Here is a 23,500-nt window from a genome sequence, read left to right on the forward strand (position 1 = left end):
ATTAAAATCACTTGTTGAATGCACAATATATCAAAGGAAATATAAATAGTTCCGTTATATTACGCGAATAATTTTTTGTATGCAAAAATTGTATTGTACAAAAGTGAAATTATGGGTAAACTACGCACGAACTTATGGACTGATCTGATACGTAAATATTAATGGTTTATGTGTGTGTGATTGTTTTGTTCTTCTAATTACCCCTTAGCGGCATCGATCGATGATCATCGTTTGCAAGTTACCATTCCACTAATTTCCGCACGTACCAAATTAAATGGTGGTGATTCAACGACAATTGATGGCGGTGGCGGTGGCGGATGCCTGTAGAGTTGTTTAATTTTGATAGAATATGAAAATTTTTGAATTTTTTAGACAAAGAAATTCAACTATATAGCATGTATGTTTGTATATTTAATTAAATATTTTGAGAACTCTCTCAGTGGGGGAAAGAATTCTCTCTGCAACAATTTTGGCTAATGCTGTTATAAGTATTTCCATATGGAAATGTATGTGTAAACACATATTATACACAAATCTTTACATCTGTATTAACTGAATCTTGCAAAAAGATGCTGTTTTGTAATGTTTTAATTTAAGTTTTGAAAAAGCCTTTAAAAGGCCATCTTTTAATTCCATGACGTTTTAAGGGGTTGAGGGTCAGAGGCCCGAAAAAATGATGATTTTCAATAATTTGTTTTGTTAGTCAATTGCTTTATTTTACAATTATAAAAACATAGCAATTATACATCATGTTTTGACTTGACGTAAGCAAAATTTCAAAAAAAAAAAAAATTATAATTGTAAAAGTTATCCCTGTTTGCGTGGAGCCCGTTTCTCCAGAAGTCCCTTGCGGTGATCATCACAAGCCCTTGGAGATTGTAGAGAAACTAGATTTATTAATAGATAATCTTGTTCCTAATCGAAGCTTTTTTTTCAAAATTAACAATATGGCGGTTTTAGGAAATATTTTTCCAGATTTTCAAGAAAAAACCGATAATTAAGTATTTAAAAAAAATCGATCGAAATCCTTCGATCAGGCACGAGTTTTTTAAGATTTTCAAAAGCAGTATAAATTATATTGAAATCTACCAAGCGGATTTTAAGTTACAGTGATGACCGAACGCTCCAGAGCGTCCGCGCGCCCTTTGTTAATTGTTGAATAAGTCGAAAAGTATTTGTCAGATTAACTTCAAATTTTCACACAATATTTTTAAGAAATTATTATTTAAGAAAAGGCAAAAAAGTCCAATTTTTTGAAAATTCTGACTACCCCGAACCCCTTAATTTAAGGATGAGTGCCAATCGTACTCGACTAGAATAAATGAAAGTTTTTCACATCTCACTTAGCTTTCGAGTTATCGAAATTAAAATAAAATGTAAACTGTGTTCATGTCCGCAGTATTTAAAAAAAATAAGCAATTACATTTCTGAGTCCAACGGCCTTATCGCCCTTAAGTTTACAATATTTTTTGTATTTATAGGTATACTTAACTTTTTTTATGAAGATACTTTTGCTACCATCTGGCATTACGTCTTGTAAACAAATTTGTTATGAAATGCTCTTAATTTCAGTATTCCGAAAAATAAGTGGCTATTGAAAACCTTAATTAGTAGGTTCTATAATAAAATATTAAAAAATATTTTTTCCATATTTCGGATACCAAAAAAATTAGTTACAGATTTCTGAAATTTAAAAACCAAAAAAATATATTTTTTTTTATTTTGTCTTTTTTCGGTAATTGATATATGTATGCACACATTTTATTTTATTCTTTCAATTTCTGTACATATGTATGTATTAAAATAAATTTCGAATTTTTATAAAAAAAACTAGTTTTATTATTTTCTTTTAATTTCTGTAAATAAAAAGTGAAATAATATTTGAACATCGAGATTTTTGAAAATTTTGCTCTAAATTTGCGTTTCCTGTAAACTACATAAATTAAAACTAGAACATTTTTTGAGTCTCGACAGCTCGACAACTAAGCGAAGCATAAAATTAAAAGAAATAAAATAAAACCGAATTTTATACAAAAAAAAATAATAATAATAAAATAAATAAATAAAAAAAACTAGTTCTTAAGTAAAAGTAAAGTAAAATTAAAAACAAATACATTTTTGAGTCTCGACATCTCGAAAACTAAGCGGAATCATACGAAAATGTATTTCTTATTTTGCCATTTCAATAAATTAAAAGAAATAAAAAAAAAACTGAATTTCCATGCTTAAAAGCTAAGCGAAATAACGAAGAAAGTAGTGATAATTTTAGTTTTTTCTTATCGACTTCTAGAAAATGATAATATATGATTATTTGATCCTTTTATTCCTATATGGAACACAGATCCTTCTAGCAGATTCCTTCATCCTTACTTTTGTTTATTATTTAAGTTCTTTTCTCACACTTCGTTTTCGGTCAACTTTTGTCACGTATTTCATTCAATTATTTTGTTAGTTAATGTAAGTTAATTTATGCACAAATCTGTTAGTTTTTATGAATGAATATTTGTGTTTTTGCAACCATTATGTAAAAATGTATATAATCATGCATATGGTGGTGCAAGATGTTTTATAAAGTTTTATGTATACTTTCATAAATTAAAATGGTTTAATTTTGTTTTATTAAAAAAAATCCAAATTTCGAACTTGAGGTTATTTCTCAGACGAAGCGGGCAACCGCGGTAATAGCGCAGACACACCAAATTTAGCGAAGTCCTCAACCATCTGTGCGATCCTTCTGCCAGAAAAATGTGAAACACAGATAGCGCTTCAAGCAGTAAGAAGGCGTTGTTCCTAAGCAACGACAGGTGGGCATTCCCACAACTTAGAACTGATAGCGGCAGGCTAATCACCTACCCTGTCAGAAATCAAATAGATTAACGAAACCAACGCAAGACATAGTTGTCGAGGCCCTATGCTCCCAAGAGTTTTGAACAAGAAAAAAAAGATAATCTTATGACAATAAGACTTCCGACATTTGTTCGTCGCCGCTACTAGTTAGAAAAAATAAATCCAAATGAGCTCAATCAGCAAAAATGCGACTCAAACTATAGCCATTTGGCTTGAATTCTCGCACGAGCTGTTTCATACAGACACCCAAGATTCTTGCACAAAATTTTCCACGTAGTTGAAGTACAAACGCCAAGCAGTTGAGAATGACGACGACGAATCGACATTTCGGCGTCTTCTTCAACACTTCGCTTTATGAACTTCGCGAACAGATTTATTATTTATTCGGTCCAGAAACGAATCGTCAGCTGCCCGAATGTGACTTGCAGGTATTTTGGCCCACTCGCGGACAATGGCTTCCTTCAGCGCCACGAGACTGATGAATCTTTTAGTTCGGACCTTGCTCTCCAAAATGGCCCAAAGAGAATAATCCATCGGCTTCCCATCTGGTGAATTCGACAGCCATTGTTTGGACGTTATGAAGTTCGGAACGTTGGTTTTTTGGTTCACTCGAGCTTTGTGGGATGGTGCCGAGTCCTATTGAAACGCCCATGGTCTGCCACCGAAATGTTTGTCTGCCCACGGGTTCGAAGCAACCTCCAGAATACTTTCCCAATAATATTTCGCATTTACCTCGACGCCAGGTTCGATGAAAACGATTGAAGAGCGCCCATCTACGATTACGGCGACCCAAACAATTACCTATGGCGGGTGCTGTCTCCTGGTGGCCAATCGATGACTCAAATTCTCGTAGGAACGGTCGGTCAAATAAACCCTATCATTTTGGGAGTTTATGAATTGCTCAATTTGAAAATTTTTTTTCGTCAGAAAGCACAAAGTAGCCTCGATTGACGGCTTTCGGCCCTGCGATGCAACTCCTTCGCTCTCTCAAGTCTGACTTGTTGCTGCTTTGGTGTGAGATCATGTGCGTTTTGGATCTTGTAAGGCTAGACTTTAAGATTATTTTTCAGTATGTGGCGGATGCTTCTTCAATTTTGAACCATTTCACGTGACGTTGCAGTCTTTTGATTTCCACCTCCATGACGTTTCGCGCTGCTGCCAGTATCATGATAATGCCTGTGCGGTCTGAAGTTGGTTACATTTTGAGTGCCAGGGTCGCTGTATAGTAAATCCGGGTCGTTCCGGTAACGTAGAAGCGACTGTCGGGGGGGAACGTCGTTTTTCGACGTCGTTCCTAGATTCGAATTCAACATAAAAACTATAAAAAAACACAAATATAAATATAGTGTTAAAAATATATATTGTATATCAATAAAAAAATGTTTAAATTTAAAGAAGAAGAAGAATTCCATCCAACGAAGAATTCACATTCATCGAAAATGTTATTAGTCGTACTCGAATGATTATTCGCTTTGAATAGAATAAAGTAAAAAAAAATATTTTATGCTTCAATACATTTTGAATTGTCTAATCAAACACGTCATTGACTGCCGTAAAATATGACCAAAATTTCGAATCAAGTCTTATTCGATATTTGCTCGAAATTGCAAGTAGAAGCAGTAAGTACGCGGTTCCCAGCAGATGCGCCTGATTTTTAAAAGCATCGATACTGGACACTGAAAAGCACTCAAAAGTACTCAGTGCTGGAAATTGAACATTGAAAATTGTACTCTCGTACTTATATAATATAATCGTTCTCATGGACGTGGAAAAGACTTAAGCATCAAATTGTATTCCGCCTGGTTTGTGTCTAGGCTTACTTCGCTAGTGCATGTTGAATTGGTATGTAAATAATTCGGCCACCATTGCCGAAGGGTTGGAGCGTGACTATCCTTCGGCCGGTTCGAATCTTCGTGCATGAAACACGAAATATTAGAGAAAGCTTTTTCTAACAGCGATCGCCTCTCAGCAGGCAATGGCAAACCTGCGAGTGTATTTTTGCCATTGAAAAGCTTCTCAGCACCACTAACACTTAAGAGTATAAACTAAAACATATCTTACTCAGCTGATTGCATTACTAATAAATTATAATAGTTGAAAGTTTAGTCAGTCCCTCAAGTTTGGTATACTCTAATGGTCCATTATAGTCTAAGATCCGGCTGCAGATTTGGTGTAGTCATCGAGTACATGCTGAAATCCACATTTTTACCCACATTTATGATTAGGAGAATAAAAATTCACCAAGGTGCCAGTAGAAATGTGGCCGAAAGTATTTTTAATTAAATTATTGTTAATTGATTTTGCGGGAAAAATTTCATTAACCAAGTTTTGAGATAAAATATCGTTCGGTTTACTGCAATAGGTGTAAAGACTTAAAAAAACCGTAGTTGCCGTTGCGCGCTTGGCCGCACCTCTCCGCAGCCAGGTATAAACAGGTATGATTTCGATATATTTATACATCCATAACGTATATTGATCTGTTATAGATCAAAATATAGCTAATTTTTTTCTCATTATTATGATATACGGCAACCTAATTAAATCTGGCCGCAAGTTAGGGTTGCCAGCAGTTAAAGATGGGAAAAATTGAAGGTTGAGTGAGAGGAAGCTAGCGCGTAACATCACTAGTCTAACAAGGATAGCGACATTTTAAGGCTATTGCGCATGCGTCAGATGCTGGTGTTCTCAATCACCAGTTCAAACAATAGCAAGATCGACCAAAGAAATAAATACTCCAAAAGAATAATCATTCTTTCAAAACTACAAATTTTATAAATACAACAAAAAATTAATACTGATCAAAAGTAAAGCCAAGGTTACTATGTAAAAAAAAAAATTAGAAAAGAGGTTGACCCACACACACATCCACACATCCACATTTTTAATTTTTTTAACGGGAAGTTAAAAATTCTATTGTGCAAGTACTGTATGAAATAATTTTTGATTTTATTCAAGAAATCAATTATTTGGTACATATAGATTAAACATTCTAGTATATGGAAAATTAAAAAAATATATCTTGTAATTCTGTGACTTATTTTTAAAAATCTGAATCATCGGAGCTTTCATTTATACTATCATCGCTGCTATCACTTTCATCGCTGCAAATATCAGAATTGCCGTCATAATTGGAGGATTTGTTTGCAGAATCACACAGCACACTCTCCACTTGCGTTGGAGTTGAGTCTCCCAAGAATCATGTAGGTTTTAAGAAACCATTTGATACCAGCCAACCATTATTTTCCGCGCTGAACTTGATACAATTTGGCTCAGTAGCATTTAGCCACATCGAATTAACAAAGATCGTCCGCAATAATTTTTGTTTCAAGGATTTCCAGCATGGTCAATTTTTCCCATCTTTAACTGCTGGCAACCCTAACTTGCGGCCAGATTTAATTAGGTTGCCGTATATCATAATAATGAGAAAAAAATTAGCTATATTTTGATCTATAACAGATCAATATACGTTATGGATGTATAAATATATCGAAATCATACCTGTTTATACCTGGCTGCGGAGAGGTGCGGCCAAGCGCGCAACGGCAACTACGGTTTTTTTAAGTCTTTACACCTATTGCAGTAAACCGAACGATATTTTATCTCAAAACTTGGTTAATGAAATTTTCCCGCAAAATCAATTAACAATAATTTAATTAAAAATACTTTCGGCCACATTTCTACTGGCACCTTGGTGAATTTTTATTCTCCTAATCATAAATGTGGGTAAAAATGTGGATTTCAGCATGTACTCGATGACTACACCAAATCTGCAGCCGGATCCCGTACTATTAGACACTAAAATGGTCAACTTACAGGTAACATATTTGTATGATACTAGAGTACGATGATGTAGTACGGATTTAACGAATTTTGAAATCGTATAAAACCTGTAGTGCGATTCACTAATTTTTAACGATACCGCAATTGTTATTTTTGTCTACAGTATTTGTCGATTTCACAAACGATTCTGCTATTCACAAACTTCTGTTAACTAACATTAAACAGCTGTCTTCTTCTTTTTATTCAAGCTGATGGAAAGTGGCATCTTTGTCAAATGAAGTATCAAAATGAGCGAATAACGCGAAGAAGAAAAATAAAAAGATATACTAGCCAAGCTGTTAAATGCAATTAATTGTGAGCGTGTTTTTTTTTTCAATTATATTTGCATTGCAGTGCAGATAGAAACCAGTAATTAAAAGACAGAATTTAAAACTGAATTAACGTATTTTTCTGTCGAAATCGGGACCCCTAAGATGACTGTCAAGCTGAGAAATTAGGCCCTCAGTCAAGTTTGGACTTAACTGTAATAATTTTCTGGAACTCATCTGCAGTTAAATGGAAAAGATTGTTCACATCCCGCAGCAAACGTCGATCCACTGTTTGAGGGTTCACTATCTCCGCTCTACGCGATAAGTCATAAGCCAAATACTCAAAGGACATATTTGCATTTTTTAATAAGTCTTTATGAACGTAATTTAAAAATTTCAATTGAATCTACTAATTCTTGTTTTCTCGATTAATTTAACCACACCAAAATTATTGTGGTTTAGATTGCTATAATCGGCATTTTAACCAAACAGCTGATTTTGTTTATTTTATCGATTATCGTTATGAAATGGGTTACCGAATAGCAAAATCGTTAAAGTTGTGGTTAAGGAAAGATATCAACGCGAATATCGTTAAAATGTGTTAGTGAATCGCACTACTAAAGCAAAGTTCTAGTTACGTAAGCAAATGTGTTTGAACCCACCAACGCCCACTTCTCTTTGTTATTATTAGTGGTCATTGGCAATATACCTATGTAATTCTGAGAGGTGTTCATTATTTAAAATTTTAGTAGTGTTAAAATAAAAATTGTCGATATGATGAAAATAAATGCCATTTTTTACTTTTTCACAATTAATATATTTTATACTTATTTTTCAAAGCAGATTTTTTCTTAGCTCAGTAGGGAGCGTAAATAACAATAATAATCAATGGTAATTGCGTTTTGTGTGGTAATCGACTAAAGAAGCTTATATTTATTCATTCAATTTAAAACTTTTTTATTAACTAAATAATTTTCTTTTAGGTTCTGCAGTCACCTGTTTTTATCACTGAAAAAATGATTTGGTAGAAAGAACTGACTTCTCTTGATGAAGAGGCCTCAAATTATATATAGAATTTCGCCAACTATTTCAATTAATTTTCTAAAGGGTGGTTAAATTTCAAGGGCCGGTATTGATTTTGAATAAAATACAATTTTTTAGGAAATTATTGTCATTTCTCTTTATTATGATAATGTTGGTATGGCTTAATTATATATGGAACAAAATATTGGCCAAGTGGCCGCCGCGGCCTTGGCGGCACACCTCCATCCGATGGTCCAAATTTTCGATGACGCTGAGGCATATTGAGGTTCTATGCTGTTAATGTGACGAATTATCTCATCCTTTAACTCTTGAATTGTTGCTGGCTTATCGACGTACACCTTTTCTTTCAAATAACCCCAAAGAAAGAAGACCAACGGTGTCGTTGACGTTTAGGTGAGGTTCACATTCAACATCGGCCCTTGAAATTTAACCACCCTTTATATGCTACATACATAATATACATACATTCTGTCAAAATATCGGGAGTTGTTCATTAAGGGGGTGGTAGGGTTTAGCGCTAAAAAAAAACACTTTTTTTTTTTAATTTTTTACAGAAATATGGCTTAAGATACTTTAATAAAATCAGTTGCATGTTATTGTACATCTTTTCAATAAGTTTTTAAAAAATATTAATAATAAAATATTGACAAATACGCCCATGACAGGGTTTTTTTGGGGATATGTTTTTCGAGAGGTGCTCTGCGGTGCCAATCGGCATTCGTCGTAGAATCATCTGAAACTAAAAAAGTCGAATTTTTCAGTTAAAGTATGACGTAATGCTCCCCCCCCCATTAATAAAATTTTTTTTTTTCATTTTTGTAGTTTTGGTGGCAAAAAAACGTAAAACGAGCATTTTTGGCGAACAATTTCGCCATATTTGTAAGTGAAAAACAACCTTAAAAAACAAAAATTAAAAAAAAAAAACAGTGGGGGGGGGGGGGGGGGGAGGTATTTTTGATTTAGAAGACGTGTGCCAAATTTGAAAAGAATCGGTTGAATAGTTTCGGAGTTGTGATTGGCACCGACTTTTAAGAAGTCGTTTCGGGAAAAACGCGTTTGAAAAAATGACTCTGAAAAATTATCGATGCTCCGCATTCGAGGTAGAGTGCCTACAAAGGCTATAACTTTGAGAGTTCTGCTCCGATCCACTTAAAATTTTGACACAACATTCTTGAAATGATTTACTATAAGATGAGTGAAGAAAAAAAATATCGATTTTGTGATTTCTTTCAAAAAATGCATCGGAAGAAGGTGGCTGAAGACATGCTTGAGCCAGTGAATTCGGACCCAACGTGGGCATATGAGTTTGACATGCAAATCAGTCAACAGGCGGCTGAATGACGCTATTCACATGAGCCGAAACCGAAAAAACCATGTCAAAGTCGGTCCAAAGTGAAAGTGATGCTACTCGTTTTCTTTGGTTATCATTGTGTTGTGCACTCGGAGCTCGTTCCAAATGGTTCTACGGTAAATAAAGAATATTATTTGGAAGTTATGTGACGTTTGAGAGAGAATGTGCCTAGGAAACGGCCCAATTTGTGGAAAGAAAGCTCATGGATCTTGCACCATGGCAACGCACCGTCTCACAAGGCTTATATTGTGAACACTATTTTGACCAAAAACTCACCAAATATCATCGTAAAACCACGGTATTCACCTTGTGACTTTTTCCCGTTCCCAAAACTTAAATTGCCACTCCGCGGACGCCGCTTTGAGTCGATATAGGCAGAGGCCATTAAGGAGAATTCGATGAAGTGGCTGAAGAAGATCTCTATAAAAGCGTTTAAAAGGTGCTTTGACGACTGGACTAATCGTTGACATTCTTGTATATGTATTGCTTCGAATGGCGCCAATTTTGAAGGCGACAAAATAAATTTTGATGATTAAACAATTATTTTGCTTTTTATTGAACAATTCCTGGTACTTTTTTGACAGAATGTATGTATATACGAAATCGATTTATACATAATTTTCACGTAAAATAATACTCGTGACAGACATATGGCAAAATACTACGAGCGAATACCAGTTTGTGCCACCAAATACCCCAGGCGAATTGAGTGAGATTCATCATCCTTGGCAAATTAAGGGTGGCTAAGTTTCAAGGGCCGGTGTAGATTTTGAATAAAATACAATTTTTTTAGGAAATTATTGTCATTTCTCTTTATTATGATAATATTGGTATGGCTCAATTATGCAAGGGATAAAATATCGGCCAAATGGCCGTCGCGGCCTCGGCGGCACACCTCCATCCGATGGTCCAAATTTTCGATGACGCTGAGGCATACTTGAGGTTCTATGCCGTTAATGTGACGAATTATCTCATCCTTTAACTCTGGAATTGTTGCTGGCTTATCGACGTACACCTTTTCTTTCAAATAACACCAAAGAAAGAAGTCCAACGGTGTCAAATCACATGATCTTGGCGGCCAATTGACATCGGGGTGACGTGAGATTATTCGGCCACCAATTTTTTCGCGCAAAAGAGCCATTGTTTCGTTAGCTGTGTGACAAGTGGCACCGTCTTGTTGAAACCACATATCGTCCACATCCATATCTTCCAATTCGGGCCATAAAAAGTTCGTTATCATCTCACGATAGCGAACACTATTCACAGTAACTGCCTGACCGGCCTCATTTTGGAAAAAATACGGCCCAATGATGCCGCCGGCCCATAAACCGCACCAAACAGTCACTCTTTGTGGGTGCATTGGTTTTTCGGCAATCACTCTTGAATTATCATTCGCCCAAATGCGGGAATTCTGCCTATTAACGAATCCACTGAGGTGAAAATGTGCCTCATCACTGAAGATGATTTTCTTCGAAAATTGGTCATTCACTGTTGCCATTTCCTGCTACTATTTTGACCATTGACGACGCGTTGCTCGATTGTGTATCTTTCCATGGTTCAAATTGAGTTAGTCTGAAAATGAAAAATATCAAATGAAATGCAGAAAAAAACTTGACGTTTAGGTGTGGTTCACATTCAACATCGGCCCTTGAAATTTAACCACCCTTTACCTTTATCAAGCGAGTGCCATTTTGATGGTAAAAAAATTCGCTTAATATATTTTTTCTGATATTATACTAAATGCAGTTAAATATCGCATCAACTTTTAGCTTTTCAAACTAATCTTTCAAAGTGACCATTAAAAAAAACTGTAACTACGAAAAGACAAAAATGGAAAATGCGAAATCGAATCTTATTCATTTTGGCGGGTAAATTTCTTCTCGACGTTGTTGTTGTATCAGCAAAAACATTTCCCATATTAGTTCGGGGTGTGCTGCTGGAGTGACAGTCCTTGGCCTTTTGAAAAGAAAAACACGCAAATACTTTTAGTTTTTTTTTTTCTTATAATTTGTTCAAATTCACAGTTTTGAAATGTCTATAAAGTAAAATACAATTGAATGAATTTTTACATGCAGATGAAAACGTTGATTTTTTTATTTTATATTTTAATGAATTGCTAACGTAAGTATTATAAAATATATTTTATATTGAATTATTGCGGAGCGGAGAAACATAGCAGAAAGAGTGTGAAACATCGAACAAAAACCGGCAGCAAGAAATTTTTATTTAGCTTTTAAAAATATTTTTTAGGGACAGATTAGCATAGCTTTTTCTTGCTCTTCCGCAGATTAATTAAGTTTTGCACAAATTTGCAATAATAATAAAATGCAAGAGAAGCACAAACACAAATAAATACAAGGCATTTAAAATGTAAACTTAATATTTTTTTATAAGTATGTATGTATGTAGGCAGCTACGTTAACTAAATAAAACTTTTATTTCAATAATTATTATTATATTAAAAATGCTGGCTGCGCCAAATCTTTAGCTCCATTTTAAAGAAATGCAGTGCAAAATAAACTTAATAAAAAAAAAAAACCAAAAAACGAAATAATTTTAAAATAATAAAATCTGAATTTGCAAAAATTCACTTCAGCTTGTGTGTCACATGAGCCGCACACGCTACAGATCCGAACTCTCGTTCTGCGTTGGCAAGCCCACGACCCCTAAGTCAGCACAGCTGAGCGCATACTCTTCATAAGCATTAGCGCTGGCGCGCGCTGCTGCGCCACCTCCGTTTCCTACTGTCGCGCACGATTCGTTGCTGGTGCGTGCTAGCAGCTCGGCCTGTATGCGCTTTAGCACTTCGACAACCTCGGCTGAGACGCCACTTTGCATTGCCTTCTGCATGGCTTCGTTGGCATCGACGAGCGCCTCGTGGAAATCGCCGCTCTCCATGCGCGACTTGGAGCGTGCATAATAGCCCTCATAACTGGCGGGTTTCTGAGCAATGGCTTGCGTAGCTAAATCGATGGATTCGTCAAGTTCCTGTGGGGGGGGAAAAAAAATAATAATAAAAAATTAATTCAACTAATCAACCATTTGTCGCTACTCACATTTAACTTTCGCTTGCAGCGCGACAGATTCAGCAACAGATTCGTGCGCAGCTGCGCAAATATTGCGCTTCGCTCTAGCAAATTCTCCAGGCACGAGATCTTACGCAACGCATATTGATAGCGATGCGCCGCATCGTGAAAACGGTTTTTCCGATACAATACATTGCCATCCTCCAGTAATTTGTTCAGCAGCACTACCAAAATCTCCGGTTTACCCATGGCCATGCTCCACGTGGTCGGCCCTAGTTTTGCGCCGCGTCGCAGAAATACCTGCACCACTTGTATGTTGCGGCATGCAATGGAACGATCTAACGGCCGCATGCCATTCACGTCGATGTGCTCTATGTTGGCGCCCTGCTCTAACAAGTAGAGCACCAGTGCCGCAGAGCCTTGATATGCCGCCAAGTCGAGTGGCGTGCGTCCATTGTTGTCGGCATGGTTGCGGTTGCAGCCGCGCTCGATCAGACACTTGGCCGCGGCTTGACGACCGCGCAAGCATGCCCACGAGAGCGCGGTAAAGCCCTCCTCATCCTGCGCCTCCAACGAAGCACCGCGTTCGATCAATAACTCCAGCAGTTCGATGTGCCCCTCTTCAGCGGCAATCATGAGTGGTGTTTTGCGCGCTGCGGTCACCGGCTCATCGATGTCGGCGCCGTTTTGTATCAGTTTCTCCACCACCGCCCAGTGCCCTTCCTTCACCGCCAGCCAGAGCGCAGTGAAGTCCTGCTTGTTGCGCGCATCAATGCGTGCGCCTTTCGATAGCAATATGGCGACCGCGTCGCTGCAACCATTACGTGCGGCTGCTGTTAGTGGCAGATCGCCGCATGCCTCATCCATTAGATTCACATTGATGCCGTCGATTTCGAGCAGATCTTCAACTATTGTGACATGATCCTGTGCAGCTGCTGCGATCAGTGATTGCTGTAGTCCCACTGCCAAGCTGACATCGTGCGAGTTTGGACGTGGCGTCCAATCGCAGGCCAGTAAATATTTCACCACGTTCAAGCGTCCAGTACGCGCCGCATGCACGAGTGCGCAACGCTGTGTTGTGTCGGTCTGACCCAAACTGCTGCCCGCGGCGACAAGTAAACGCACGACGTCTGCGTGACCGCGTATGGCGGCCAGTATGAGCGGCGTACAGCCTTGGCTATTCGTCAGACTCACATCGGCACCAAATTCCAGCAGCAAGCTCACCATCGGCACGATGCCCTCATGTGCTGCAATGCAGAGTATTGTTGCATCGCCCATAAACTCGGTGCTGTAGTGTGGCGAAGCACCCGCCAATAGTATTAAACGCGAAACTTTCAGATTTGGACTGTAGACGTTGCGTAACGAGCCGAGCGCTGCAGATATGTTGTCGGTGACTGAAGCGACCCAGAATGATTGCATATCGCGCGGTAGTTGCGGTCCTTGACAGTTGCGATAGATATGCGCCTTCAGCATGTGATGGCCGAGCTCCATGGTCTGCTCTGGATCGAGTGGCGCCTGCATGCGCGACAAGCGAAACGCGATGGCTGCATGCCCCAGACGAAAATCGCAGAGAAATTTCGACGATTCGCCTTCGTCGCGCCTAATCAACCACTCGCGGAAGTACGAGTGAAAGAACATATAGGTGTTGTCGATGCGACGTATAAGAAAGCCGTCCAGCAACTTGAAGCGCTGCAGAAACTCATCCCAGCTAAGCACCTCGTCCGTTTTCATGGCGCAAATAGTGTAGTAGATTTCGTTTAAGGTGAGCGGATACAATGCAGCTAAACAGACATTGAGTATGGGCGCGGCCTTTTCGAAGCTGCTGTTGGTGGGGAAACGCAGATTAAAGTGCAGTAAAAAGATTTGCGCCAAACTCACTGGCAACACTTTGTAGCTGGTCGATTTGATCACCAACTGACCGCGTTCGATAAGGTCGAGTATCAGCTTGGCGTACAACATAGAGCCCTTCGTCAGCGCTTGCAAGTGGCCAATAAACTTAAGCTGCCCACTGCTGTGATCCTTCACAGCAGCAATATTGTTTTGTATTTCCACGCTGTGGTTCACACGGAATGTGATGTAGTCCAGCATGTCTTTCTGTAGCAGATCATTGGAGGCCCAGCTGTCGAGCGTCATTTTCGTATACGATAAGCCTTTGACGAATTCTAACATCTGCGTGCGCACAGTGGCAACAACTTTCAACCATGACGGAAAATGTTGCGTCATCTTGGCAAGAAATGTGGCGATCGTATGTCCGTGATCAGGACGATGGTACTCTGCCTCGCACAACGCATCGACGAGTATAACGCACGTCTTAGTCGGTATCTTGCCAGCGCGCTTTAGCACAATCAACGGCTCCAAAATGGCCATGCGCATGACACGTTCGGCATCAGCAATACACTCCTTTACACTCAATATGTCCTGTAGGTGCGGCTCGCTGAGCAAATACTCACGATAGGCCTCCAGCTGTGGTGCCTGACAAAGCTGTGCGGCTAACGAGTGTACAAAATCCGGCACCAGACAAGTGAGGTTCGAGTCGGCCTGACAGAAGTGATAGCCTACAATGTGTGCGGCCAACGCACGTATACGATCATGTCCAAGATTGATGGGACAATAGATGCCGTCTGGATCGCTGGTGCTATTGCTGTTCTTGCGTCGTCCGAAACACGAATACTCTACTAACTGCAAGATGAGCGCCGTTTTTCCAGTACCCGGATTACCGTTGATCAGCACACCTGGCGTCTCGGTGCCGGTAAGTATGTTGGAGAGTTCGCGCAGCAGCCACTGACGTCCAACAAATGGTGGATCCGGCTCGGGAAGTGGTACTTCGAAAAAGAGTGGCTTCAAAGCCAGCTGCACTGGTTGTACCGTAGCCGGCTTGTAGATTGCATTACGCTTGCCGGCGCCACCTGTCACTTGGCCAGTGCGTGCCGAACGACGTACGCCTGTTTTGCGTGCTTTCACCGGGAATACTTCGCTGTTATCCGTGGATACGGACAAAGCATTCAACTTGCCAGCTAAGCTGAGTGTGTCATCCTTGGTGATCACGGAGAGTTGAGAGCCAAATGCGTTGGCGCAGCCATTCGATAGCGTCTGTTCGGGGCTGACATTCTGCGACGAGCTGCTGCTGGTTGTTGTGTTCGTATTGCCATTCTGATCGCTGTCCAGCAGCAAACCGAGACGGGCACGCAATTGATCTTTTTGCTTCTCAGCAGCAGTTAGCGCATGATCATCGTTGCCTGCGGAAGAGAAAGAAGACACAGATGGACGCGTTAGAGCAGGTACAAGTTTTGTAGAAAAGAAAAACCATGCAAAGTGTGCAAAGAGGGTGGTAATGTAGAAAAGAAAAAAAGAAAAATGTAAAACATGCAAAAAATGAAGGAAACATGCACACATGGGCTCTAAGGAAGCTTCCCTAACTGCACAACATGCAAATGAGCTCAACACAAACAGCCACAAAAACAGTAATGTAATATGCGTGGAAAGTGCTCGTGCCTGCAAATTGATTAAGTCCCGCATACGAAGAGTTTGAATTGACGCTCCATAACGACTTGATTTTACCAAAGACCAACGATGATAGATGCCCAGCATAGACTGATGTGCCGGCTAGGCTTAGGCGATTCAGTCTATTCTCACTGCCCGCTGTTGTCGGTCTGGTTGAGGCGGCGCTCACATTGTTACTGACTTTCTGACGACGGCGACGTGTAACCGCTGAATCGGAGCAGGTCGAAGTATTTAAAGCATTATTGTCTTTTCCTGTAAAATTTTGTAATTGCGATGAATTATGAAAAGCTGATGAAATGTTTATGAGTAAATGCAAATAATTATGAGTTGTTAGTGAAAAGAAGAAGTAAATGTTGGTATTGGCAAGTGATTCACTAAACTAAGCATAGAAATGTTATTGGATTTAAATGAAATATTGTGGGTTATAAGGTATTTCACATTTTTTCACAGAAGTTTTATGCCAAAAAATCAAACAAAAAAAAAACATTTCTCAAATAGGTATTAAAATCTTTTAAAAGTCAAAAGTTTTCGATCCGATTGACATAAATGAAGCGGAAGAGTAGGCGGGGTGCATCATTTGGAAACAGGGCATGGCAAATATATGTACGGATGGCTCGAAGTTGGACGAAAGAGTTGGTGGGGGAGTATTCTGCAAGGAGCTTCCCATCAAGCTCAAATTTAGGCTGTTGTGTTTTCCAAGCAGAAATAGCTGCAATTAAGGAAGCTGTGGATTGGCTGCTCGCTTCTGTAATTACAGTAAAGGAGGTAAATATCTACTTCGGCAGCCAAGCGGCAATTAGAGCCTTGGGCTCGCTGTTTGTGCATTCGACATTAGTCGGAGAATGCCTCACTTCCCTCTCGATTGTATCGGAATACTTCGATATTAGGCTCATTTGGGTGCCCGGTCACAGCGGCATAGAGGGAAACTACTGGGCCGATGAGTTGGCCAGACAGACGGCTTCATCGCAATATGAGAGGATTGGAATACCCTTAAGAACCTGGGCGCCCGAGAGAACCTCTAAGGCTAACAAAGCCACAGCTATCGAATTTGGTAATTCCTCACTGGACACTGTCCGTTAGCTGCCCATGCGGTGAGGCTTGGCATTGCGTCAAGCCCTTTCTGTAGAAGCTGTCTGGAGGGCGAGGTGGAACAATCTCAGCACCTTCTTCTCAGCTGCCCTGTTCTCGTCGGGCCAAGGTTTAAACATCTGGCTTTCACTTTTTCGCTACACCTGCGAATATTGCGAGTAAATATAACAAATCTGGTGAAATTCATCCGCAGCTTGAAGCGGTTAACACAAATATAATTCGCTACTCGTTGGTCGTCATCCTCAAATCCTCTAATCAAAGCACTGGATTCTGTCTGGTTCCTCACCCTTTCCTGTTCCCTTATGGCATTATGTTTGACTTATGACCTTTGCAACGATGACCTTTTTATATAAATCGGATCAGAAAGCTTTTACTTATACGAGGTTTTAGTACCTCTTATCAGGAATTTTTTTACGCTTACCATCTCCGAAACCTCTTATTTTTAATTTTTTTAGTCCAGTCCGGTCAGTTAGGGCATTAATTTAATCCACGTGCAAAGTTTGAGCGAAACTAAAGGCGAAGTTGCAGGAAATCATAAATTTGTTTAATTTTAATGTGGAATGGATTGTTGTATATCCGACTTCTTGCATAATTTTAGCGAAATCGAAGACCATGCAACAGAATATCGTTGCGTATAATTTGGGAAATGGAATGGTCTTCATTTGAAAACCTTCTTTTGTATTAGGGAAGCTTTGCAAATGTACTATATGCTGTGTCCATTTGTATCTCCTCCGCGAAGGTAGGCACTTTGCCGTGGACTTAGCCGAATAATTAATTAGACCTTATCAAAGGACGGTAGTATGCCCGTTTACATACAGCCCTGTATTGAGCGAATGCAATCCATTTCTATGGTTCGGGCTGCCTTTTTCAACGATGACTAAGTTCTGCCCATCGGAGGAGCAAACCTTTTGGAAAAGCTCTGGGTTGGAATAAGGTGTAATGCGAATTGTGACGAAGCTCAGCCTGGTTGGGGACCCTGATTTAAAAATAGCTCAGTCGCGAACCGAGTGCTCCGGATACCTGTTTTAAGATTTAACCATCAGACGGCCCTTGAGTGACTAGGCAGCTCAAAACAAGTTACAAATACAGGTAAAGAGGGACCTCTTAAGCACGTTCGTCCCTCTAAGCAGATCCATTACGAAAAGAAGGCGGCCATCAGGGTCTATTATAAGATCTCTTATCTGCCAGCGGATCAATTAACAGAAGAACAGGCCAGTTCTGTTGAATGAGCAAAGGGAGTGGTATCCAGCTTGGGAAAACCGGCGGATACTGCTCCAAAAAGACACAGATTGGCTGAGCACACAGGGGAAAGGCGTTGCCAAAAAACCCAAAGCAGGTGGGCATATAGGTATCTGTTGTTTACCGAAGTAGTGAAGGGTGGCGGTGAGGCACTGGCCATCGTTGACAGAGCGGAGGTGGAAGGGACTATCCTCAAGGAGAAATGGAGTTGGATTGAGGATGTTATTGCTGAAGTATACCTTCAGGTTCTACCGATAATCCACAACGGAGTGGACGTCCAAATGAGGCTGTAATGCCAGAAAAGTCAACAAAATCGTTTTGAGTGATCGAAAACTGAAGTTGCGTGAGTTAGCTGATATCGTAGAGATATCAAAAGAACGTCCTGGCTTTACATTGCATAAAGTGAGTGCCACGTTTGTACACTGTTGACCATCATTAAGACAACGCACCGTGTAAAAAGTCAATCAAAACAATAGCAAAACCACATGAATTCAACTTCTAATTGCTCCCACAATCACTGTATTCACCAGATTTGGGTCCCAGCGATTACTGGCTGTTCGCAGACCTAAAACAAATGCTCGCCGGTAAGAAATTTCGTTCGAATTAAGAGGTGATCGCTGCAATTGAGGCCTATTTTGAGGCAAAAGATAAATCGTTTTACAAAAGTGGTATTGAAATGTTAGAGGGGAGTGGGAATGAATAAAGCTAATTTGGAACAAAAAAAACGTGTTTCTTTGTTAGTCCCGGGACTTTTCAGCCCATGCGCTAAGTATGACAGAGACTTCCGATCGAAAGGCCCATGGCATTATAACTAAAGCAGTAAAATATCAAAGGCCATCCAGCTCCATTCTCTTTTTCATTCTTGGAACCGTCGGTGTAATAGTTTCTGGAATGGTTTTCAGGTTCCATGTTGAGTGAATTCGCCCTTTGTTTGGCTTTACGATGACTCTCGCAGGAGCGTACATGAGAAATTCATATGGACGTTGCCTTTGGGCTATAAACTTTCAAGATGTCAAGTTTGCAGTAAACTTATTGAATTTCGTAAATTTACACTTACAGTAAAAAATATATATGTATGTATACATATATACATATGCACTTAAATATAATATTAATAATTGTTTGTCAGCCCACTTTCGAATCTCTGCCCATCTCCAAACCCATAAATATTTTCTAATATTTAAAGTCTTTTTCTCTGCCTTTCTTTACACTACCACGAAATGGTCAGTCCGGCGATGACACCTCTAAATTTTTTGTTATCCATTAGCCATTGACCTCGACCCCAACTGCACGTGCAGTCAACAAGCCGCGCGTTTGTACTTTACAAGTACTGCTACACAAGTAAATATGTAATCGAGTAATGGTTACTTTCACAGCCACAAATCAAAGGAGCGACCGACAAAGGCAATGACAGTTAGTTGGCCAGTTCAACGATTGGCTAACTAACAGCCTTTCGCCGTTCACCAGCAACTGCTGCTTAGAAGTGACCAAACCAAAGGAGGCAAATAAACGTTTAAATGTTCACCTTCAACACCTCAACCACTACTCAACACCCAAACCAATAGGCACAACATTGAAAATCCATCAAATTTGGCGAATATGCAAAAGTGCTTGAATTGAGTGAGTTGCCAAGTTGCTAGTAGTGAAGTTAAACTGCTAGGACGTACGGAGAGACTTACCATCGGCGAGTATCGCTGCAGCGGCATCTGTTGGCCCACCACCATTCGATGCGGTGCGACGGTGTCCGGTCAGAGCGCTGCGCAAATTCTTGTGATTAAAGAAACGTCGCCGTGTCGGTGGTGTGGCAAATGAAGATGCATTGATTACATCGCCGGCATAATGTGGCTGTTGTAGATGTTGATGTTGCTGAGACTGAGACTGTGGTGTGTTGTTGTAATGGATATTGTTGATATTAGTATGAGCGTTGTTATTGCTGCTGCTTGCTGTGCTGCTGACGGTATTGCTGTTGCTAACGCTGACGCTGCCACTGCCGCTACCGCTGCTGCTGCTAATAGTATTGTTATTATTATTGCCGGTTTGGTGTATGTCCGCTGTAACGGTATATGTTGTCTGCGATGCTGCCAGCGCTTTGGGCAATTTACCAATGCTGGCATAGCGATGATATTCCGGGGATATGGACTCCTGCCGGTTATGCTGCAAAGACAAGGAAAAAAACAAAAGGGGTGAATATATAGAAAATATATAAAAAGTTAAAAAAAACTGTGTTCCAAAACACAAATAAATAAATGAAAAAATTCTGATATGCATTAAGTCAGGTGTGGAAGGGGTCTTCAAAGGAAATGTAAAGCTCTCTAGAAATACTAAAATTTTCCAACAAGAAAATCGTAATCAAATTTGCTAGCCGCTTGTTGAGCATTTCAAGCAAATAAATATACGAGTATAACCAACAACAACAAACGTTTGCTGCCTGTCTGTTATCGTTGATGAAAGTTTTAGTGCGAGTATTCTATCCAAAACGAAGACGAATGGTGCGAAGCCATGCCTCCATGGATGTGTGGTTATGCTAAAGCATACATGCCCAGCTTCACCTTTGCACCGCAGTGGTGGCGATGTGGTTTGTTTTTGTCGGAGGCGCGCATATTGCGAAATTAAGGGGTTGGGGTAGTCAGAATTTAAAAAAAAAATGGTGCGTATAAATTTGAAGTGAATTCGATACACAATTTTTGAGTTATTCAACAATTAACAAAGGGGGCGTTTGCGCTCCGGAGCCGATATATATATATATATATATAATTGCCGCGTACACCCGTTTTGGGTGTTTGGCCGAGCTCCTCCTCCTATTTGTGGTGTGTGTCTTGATGTTTTTCCACAAATGGAGGGACCTTCAGTTTCAAGCCTACTCCAAACGGCAGATACTTTTTATATGAGGAGCTTTTTCATGGCAGAAATACACTCGGAGGTTTGCCATTGCCTGCCGAGGGGCGACCGCTATTAGAAACAACTTTTTCTTAATTTTTGATCTTTCACCGAGATTCGAACCGACGTTCTCTCTCTGAATTCCGAATGGTAGTCACGCACCAACCCATTCGGCCACGGCGGCCGATAACAAAACTTTAAATGCGTTTTTCTCAAAACTATGTTTTTTGAACTGGTGATGACTGTAACTTAAAAACCGCTTGGTAGATTTCAATAAAATGTATACTGCTTTTGAAAACCAAAAAAAAGTCATGGCTGATCGAAGGAGTTTTGTTTTTCTCAAAAATTTGGCTTTTTTTGAACAATTAATTGTCGATTTTTTTCTCAAAAATCTGAAAAATATTTCCTGAAGTCGCCGTATTGTTAATTTTGAAAAAGAAGCTTCGATTAAGCACAATATTATCTTTTAATAAAACTAATTTCTCTTGTCCGCTTGCTTTTAGATGAATCTCCATGGACTTGTGATGATCACCGCAAGGGACATCTGGAGAAACGGGCTCCACACAAACAGCGATAACTTTTACAATTATTAATGTTTTTTTTTCAAATTTTGCTTAAGTCAAGCGGAAATATGATGTATTAATGCTATGTTTTTTTTTTTGTAAAATAAAACAATTGGTTAGCAATAAAAAAAATTATTTAAAATCATCATTTTTTCGGGCCTCTGACTACCCTTAACCCCTTAAATGGTAATTGAAACTAAAAATTAATATATTAATAAACGAAATATTCCTTTGCAGAGGAGTTATTTTCATGAGTGCAATTAAACTAATTTCTGTACATTTTGTGCCATAGCTTTTTGAATTTAAGTTATGTAGTCAAATAGGACGCCTTTTAATATACTAGGTTGTTCAATAAGTTTTGAGGATTGATAAAAAAAACAGAATTTTATGGTTTGAAATACACTTTTTATTATTCAATATAGTCTCCCTGAACATCAATACAATTGTTCCAATTAGATTCCAATTTATGAATTCCATCGCTGAAGTGAGAACCTGGAAGGACTGTAAAATACGTTTCCACAGCTGTTATGACCTCGTCATTTGATGAAAAACGCTTTCCACGTATGAATTTTTTTAGATTCGGAAATAGATGGAAGTCGCTAGGGGCCAAATCTGGTGAATACTGTGTGGATCATCAAAGAATTCGAACTTTGATTCGTGGATTTTAGCCACTGTCAAAATACTTTTGTGACACGGCGGTTTGTCCTGATGAAGAAGATTTTTTTCTTTTGCTAACTGGGACTTTTCCACCAATTTTTTCCTTCAGTTTCTCCATCAATTTGTGGTTTATGTCTTGATGTTGTTGCACCAATGGAGGACGCTCCACCTCTTGACAATAGATACTCTTTTATGAGGAGCTTTTCCATGCTGAAAACGCACCCGAAGGTTCACCACTGCCTGCCGCGGGGCTAGCGCTACTAGAAAATACTCTTTATATCATTTGGTGTTTTCTGGCCGTCGCGTCGAACCGAGGCAAAAATCCATTCTACTACGGCGGCCAAATTGAAAGTCGCAAGAAAATCCGAACGTGAGGATCAAAGCAAAAAAAAAAAAAAATAAAAAAAAATGTATGCTATTAAAAATCACTCACAGCCAGTCAGTGACCGTTCAGTATAAGCGCCTATCACTCTATGATCGAAATATAACAATGAATGAATAACTCACAGCGGATAGTAAAAATAAAGCACATTTAACATTCATCTCCTCTTGAAATTCATTGTAGTTTCCTTGACTGCGTCTCTGTGCATGTCGTCATGAAGGCTTAGCGCGCAGTTCATGCACCGATTATAAATTATCGCTACAATAGCGCCATCTGTTTCGTGGGTAAACAAGAAACAGCTGATTCACAAGTTCAACATCTTTTCGATGCCAGGTTTTTAATAAAATGAGTTGTGGTGTAACTTTGTACTTTGTGTTCCTCAACTAAATCCACTGGAATGACCTCCCCTTTGGCAGCGAAGATTTTGCCAATTTTTTGCTTTCGAATGTCTTCCATTATAATTTTTTATTACAAACCTATCATAGTAGTTACTATTATATAAAAAAATGCGTAATATCAACGGAATGCTGAAAGTATAGTACAGTAGAAAGAAGGGTTGCTGAATTTAAACGTACAAGCCTTGAAGACGATCCACGTCAACGACGTCCAAAAACCGCAACAACACTAAAAATCGTATAAAAAATACAGAAAATCGTCAAGTGATTGGAAGAGATTTAGTAGAAGCCCTAGGCATCTAATTGGGCAGAGTGACCAATATTTTGACTGAAGTATTGGGTTTCAGGCGGCCGCCGTACACGAATGGGTTGGTGCGCGACGATCATTCAGAATTCAGAGAGAGAACGTCGGTTCGAATCTCGGTGAGAACACCAAAATTA

General features: G+C 39.4%; 2 protein-coding genes across 9 annotated transcripts in view; one reads left to right on the top strand and one right to left on the bottom strand.

Annotated features, from left to right (window-relative positions):
- Positions 1 to 7,986, top strand: part of LOC129243012 (sodium-independent sulfate anion transporter) — a 46,711-nt gene extending 38,725 nt beyond the window's left edge. For 7 of the 8 annotated variants that reach the window (XM_054880026.1, XM_054880025.1, XM_054880031.1 and 4 more), the window contains one exon: positions 209 to 1,749. In XM_054880026.1, the coding sequence (XP_054736001.1) occupies positions 209 to 327 (119 nt within the window). In that variant the 3' untranslated portion in view covers positions 328 to 1,749. Of the gene's footprint in view, positions 1 to 208; positions 1,750 to 7,918 lie in introns of those variants that run through there. The other variant, XM_054880032.1, reaches the window with a different exon arrangement.
- A 3,396-nt stretch (positions 7,987 to 11,382) lies between these two features.
- LOC129242148 (protein TANC2) overlaps positions 11,383 to 23,500 on the bottom strand; it is a 78,712-nt gene continuing 66,594 nt past the window's right edge. Inside the window, exons 4-6 of the mRNA XM_054878711.1 lie at positions 19,865 to 20,339; positions 12,387 to 15,592; positions 11,383 to 12,318 (exon numbers count right to left, since the gene is read on the bottom strand). Of these exons, the coding sequence (XP_054734686.1) occupies positions 11,953 to 12,318; positions 12,387 to 15,592; positions 19,865 to 20,339 (4,047 nt within the window). The 3' untranslated portion in view covers positions 11,383 to 11,952. The remainder of the gene's footprint in view (positions 12,319 to 12,386; positions 15,593 to 19,864; positions 20,340 to 23,500) is intronic.

The sequence above is a fragment of the Anastrepha obliqua genome, chromosome 3 (genome assembly GCF_027943255.1).
Source record: "Anastrepha obliqua isolate idAnaObli1 chromosome 3, idAnaObli1_1.0, whole genome shotgun sequence".
Taxonomy (NCBI): domain Eukaryota; kingdom Metazoa; phylum Arthropoda; class Insecta; order Diptera; family Tephritidae; genus Anastrepha; species Anastrepha obliqua.